Source organism: Bison bison, unplaced genomic scaffold (genome assembly GCF_000754665.1).
Source record: "Bison bison bison isolate TAMUID 2011002044 unplaced genomic scaffold, Bison_UMD1.0 scf7180017864041, whole genome shotgun sequence".
NCBI lineage: Eukaryota > Metazoa > Chordata > Mammalia > Artiodactyla > Bovidae > Bison > Bison bison.
This window is the reverse complement of record NW_011494613.1, coordinates 4,068,563-4,072,322: the sequence shown is the minus strand read 5'-3', so window position 1 is coordinate 4,072,322 and position 3,760 is coordinate 4,068,563. Positions and strand designations below refer to the sequence as shown.

The 3,760-nt window shown below is 52.3% G+C and overlaps 1 protein-coding gene across 1 annotated transcript; it reads right to left on the bottom strand.

The window, feature by feature from the left end:
• Nucleotides 1–255: 255 nt before the first annotated feature.
• Nucleotides 256–3,754, bottom strand: SSTR1 (somatostatin receptor 1). Its single transcript, XM_010835325.1, has one exon. The coding sequence runs from the start codon at nucleotides 3,698–3,700 to the stop codon at nucleotides 2,636–2,638; it is 1,065 nt and encodes a 354-aa protein (XP_010833627.1). The 5' UTR covers nucleotides 3,701–3,754; the 3' UTR covers nucleotides 256–2,635.
• Between the last annotated feature and the right edge of the window lie 6 nt (nucleotides 3,755–3,760).

Genomic DNA, 3,760 nt, shown 5'->3' with positions numbered 1-3,760 from the left:
AGCAAACTACAGAGAGTGCAACCATAGGGGAAGAAGTACACTTTTTCCTATTCATACTCAGTTTTTTTCTTTCTCAGAACTAACAGACTTCAAAAAATAGGTAAAGTTATAACCTCAATCTTGGTAAAAATTCCAAAGGTAATCAGAAATCTTACTTTTTAATATCTAAATGAAACATAGAGCAACTAAGCCAATATGTGTGTGTCTTGAAGTAATCTGTTGAAACAGGAAGATTCAAATTGCAAAGTCAGACAACTTGCAACAACATAATACATTTGTTTATTTAGTTAATATTACAATGGAAACAGGTTAAGAGCACTAGAATTTGTGTCCTCAGAAGAGGATAATGATCAAGACTTTTATTTGTAAATGTCACTGTCCTTAACTATTAAAAATCTATTTTCCAAAGGAGTAATAATATGCATGATTTTTAAATGACAGATCTAAACTTTCAAATTTATGACCAAAAGCATATTTGTTCATTAAATAAAACTTTAAAGGACATTGTAACTCCTGGTTACTGCTTTCAGGAAAGCACAATGTTCTCGAAGCAAATATACACAAAACATCTTTCCATAGTGATTTTCAACCATTGTGTATCATGTTGATGTAGGAACCTGAGAACCCCAGATGTTGAGAACTCCTGAGTGTTGTAATACACTCTGGTTTACTGAAACAGTCACAAACATGTATTTAATGCCTACTATGTATAAGCCAGCAATCTAAAGCAACCCAGGTAATACAAAGAAGTAAAATTATTGGTTTTTGCCCTGCTCAGGCTTCCAATGAAATTGGTCAGATAAAACACAGACACAAATTAATTTATTTTCAATGTCTTCAAAAGAAGTGCCGGTACTACCTAGCTTGTATGTTAGAATCACCTATGCTGCGAACCTAGAAGAAGCAGGTACACAAGCAAGGACGTCCTCAGTGCCTGCTAAAGTCTATCTGAATCAGGCTGTGGAGTTCCAAGTTTGAGGGGAGGCTATTTGAACCCTCATATCTAAAAGTATTCTAGCCAGTCTCACACCTGTTGTTTGGCAACTGCTTCATGGACTTATGACAAGGGAGCAAGATAAATGTATCTAGTATGTGAGTCTATTTTGATTTGAATATATGTATATATATACATATATATATTCAAATCATATGTCGGGTGATGTTGAAAGCTGGGACTTTCCACTCCGCATGGGAGGAGGCTAAACCACATTATTTAAAACAAGAGACTACATAAGAAAAGTAGGAACAACTCTGCAAACTTCACTGACGACAAGCCAAAACAGAAAGGCTAGAGGAAAGAATCAGAGAAGAGGGCCTAGCAAAAAGGAGAGGTTTTGAGGGGACCTTGGGGGTCCCCTGCCACCTCCGGGCCGGCCCCACCGCCAATATCCTGAAGAAAAGGCCCTGGGCTAGGGCAAGTAGAGAAAAGGAAAGCAGAGACCACGTTTTTCAAACACCACAAATAAATAAATAAATGTTAAGCAAGAGAATAACTTATTAGGCACCGCTTGAAAGGCAGCAGCCCTCAGGGGTCGGGCCGGCCGCACCCTCTAGCCTGTAGGTGGCGGTGACACGGTCGGGATGGGCCGAGACTGGGAAGGCATCACCCGAGGTCCCCGCCCGGTGCCTGTTGTGACTCTTGGATGGGCACCTCCAGGAGCTAGGGTGAGGGAGAAGGCCGAGTGGAGCTGCACCCACGCTCCCGGGCGTCCCCCGGGGCAAGCGCACCCTGTCCCGCCTGGCCCCGGAAGCCCCCCTGCGCTTGGTTTTTGAAACCAAAAGCGCCCTTTGTGAACCAGGCCGGGAGGGTGACTTCCATTAAAGCCTTCCTCCCCTATCAAACTCCGGAATCTTTTTTAAAACCCCTAGTCACTTGTTCTCAGCTCCTTTTTGCTCCAAAGAGGGGGTCTGGATAGGATCGCAGAATGCCTGGGGGGCTCGAGGCGCGGGACCGATTTTACTAAGCACCTGGCTCCGCTCTGGGTGGATGGGGAGTCGGGGGTAGGTTTGGGGATGGGATGCGCGCACCTTCCTTCACTCGAGAGTGAGAGGAAAGACCCGCTGCCTAGATCCTTCTCTAGTCCGAGTTCCCTGAAAAGAGGGCTGCGGAGAGGGAGAGCGAGGGTTCGCCAGGCTCCGCTAGGGGCATCAGGCAGAAACCTGGCGAGCGAGGGGCGCCGCAGGGCGCGGCTGAGGGCGAGCTGGGTTTTCCCGAGGGAAACCTGTGGCGGTAACCTTGGCTCAGCTTAAACAGAAACAACGGCTGACGGGGCTGAGGGTCCGGCCGAGTTGGAGACGTTTATAAGTTCACGACCTGCACCTGCAGGACCGGGCGGAAAGAAAGACCGAAATTGCCTTGGGCGGGGGGAGCATAGAGGGATGCAAAGATGCAAGCGCAGGGGAGGAAGAAGCGGAAGAGGGGCCCGCTAGTCTTCCAGCTTATAAACAAAGCTCCGGGTCCACGTTGTCTCGCGCCTTTCCCGAGTCTCCACCCGAAGCGCACAGTGGGTCCGAAGGCCCCACTTTTATTCTCGCACCCCGACGCCGGGGGTCCTTTCGCCTCTCGCATCTGGCCTCCCATTCTCCTCATCCTCCCCTTCTCTGGGCTCAAGGCCCCCCGGCTCAGACCCGGGGCTCAGAGGGTCGTGATCCTGGACGTGCAGGTGCCATTACGGAAGACGCCGCCAGACTCCAGGTTCTCGGGCTGGAAGTCCTCTACGCTGTAAGCGCGGCTCTTGAGGGCCGTGGCATAGTAGTCGACCGGCTCCTCGGCGGCGTTGTCCATCCAGCTGAGGCAAAGGATGCGCTGGAAAGAGCGCTTGAAGTTGTCTGAAAGGAAGCCGTAGAGGATGGGGTTGGCGCAGCTGTTGGCGTAACCGAGGATGACCGACAGCTGGCTCACCGTGGCGTCGTCCTGCTCCGCGAACACGTTGACTAGCTGCACCACATAGAAAGGCATCCAGCAGATGACAAACACCATCACCACCATCATCACCATCAGGGTGATCTTGCGCTCCGAGCGCTTGCGCTGCTGCCAGCCGGCCTTGAGGGCCACCATGCGCATTTTGGCGATGATGAGCACGTAGCACAAGCAGATGGCCCCGACGGGCAGCAGGAAGCCCATGAGGAAAGTGTACAACACGAAGCCCACCAGCCAGCGCTGGGCGGGCTCGGGCATGAGCATGTTGCAGGCCACCGTGCCGTCGCTGTTGGCCGCCGTGCGCGAGAAGACCACGATGGGCAGAATGACGAGCAGCGACAGCACCCACACGCCCAGATTCACCACCTTGGCCACGGTGGGCCGGCGGTAGCGTGCGGCCTTGATGGGGTGCACCACGGCCACGTAGCGGTCCACGCTAAGCACAGTCAGACAGTAGATGCTGGTGAACATGTTGACTGCGTCCACGCTGAGCACGAGGCGGCAGAGTAGCGCGCCGAAGGGCCAGTGGCGAAGCAATGTGGAGGTGACCAGGAAGGGCACGCTGAGCATGAGCAGCTCATCGGCGATGGCCAGGTTGAGGATGTAGATGTTGGTGGCCGTCTTCATCTTGGCGTAGCGCAGGATCACGTAGATGACCATGGAGTTCCCACAGAGCCCCACCAGGCACACCACGGAGTAGATGAAAGAGATGAGGATAGCGCTGCCCTGGCCCTCGCTCAAGGTCCCGTTCTGGGACGCGTTTCGCCCCGGTTCTTCCATCCCGTCTGCAGCGCCGGCCCCGGGGCCCCTGCTGCCGCCGCCTTCGCCGCAGCTGGCTGG

Coding starts and splice junctions, on each gene's coding strand:
- SSTR1 (XM_010835325.1), bottom strand. CDS start 3,700: ATGGAAGAACCGGGGCGAAACGCGTCCCAGAACGGGACCTTGAGCGAG.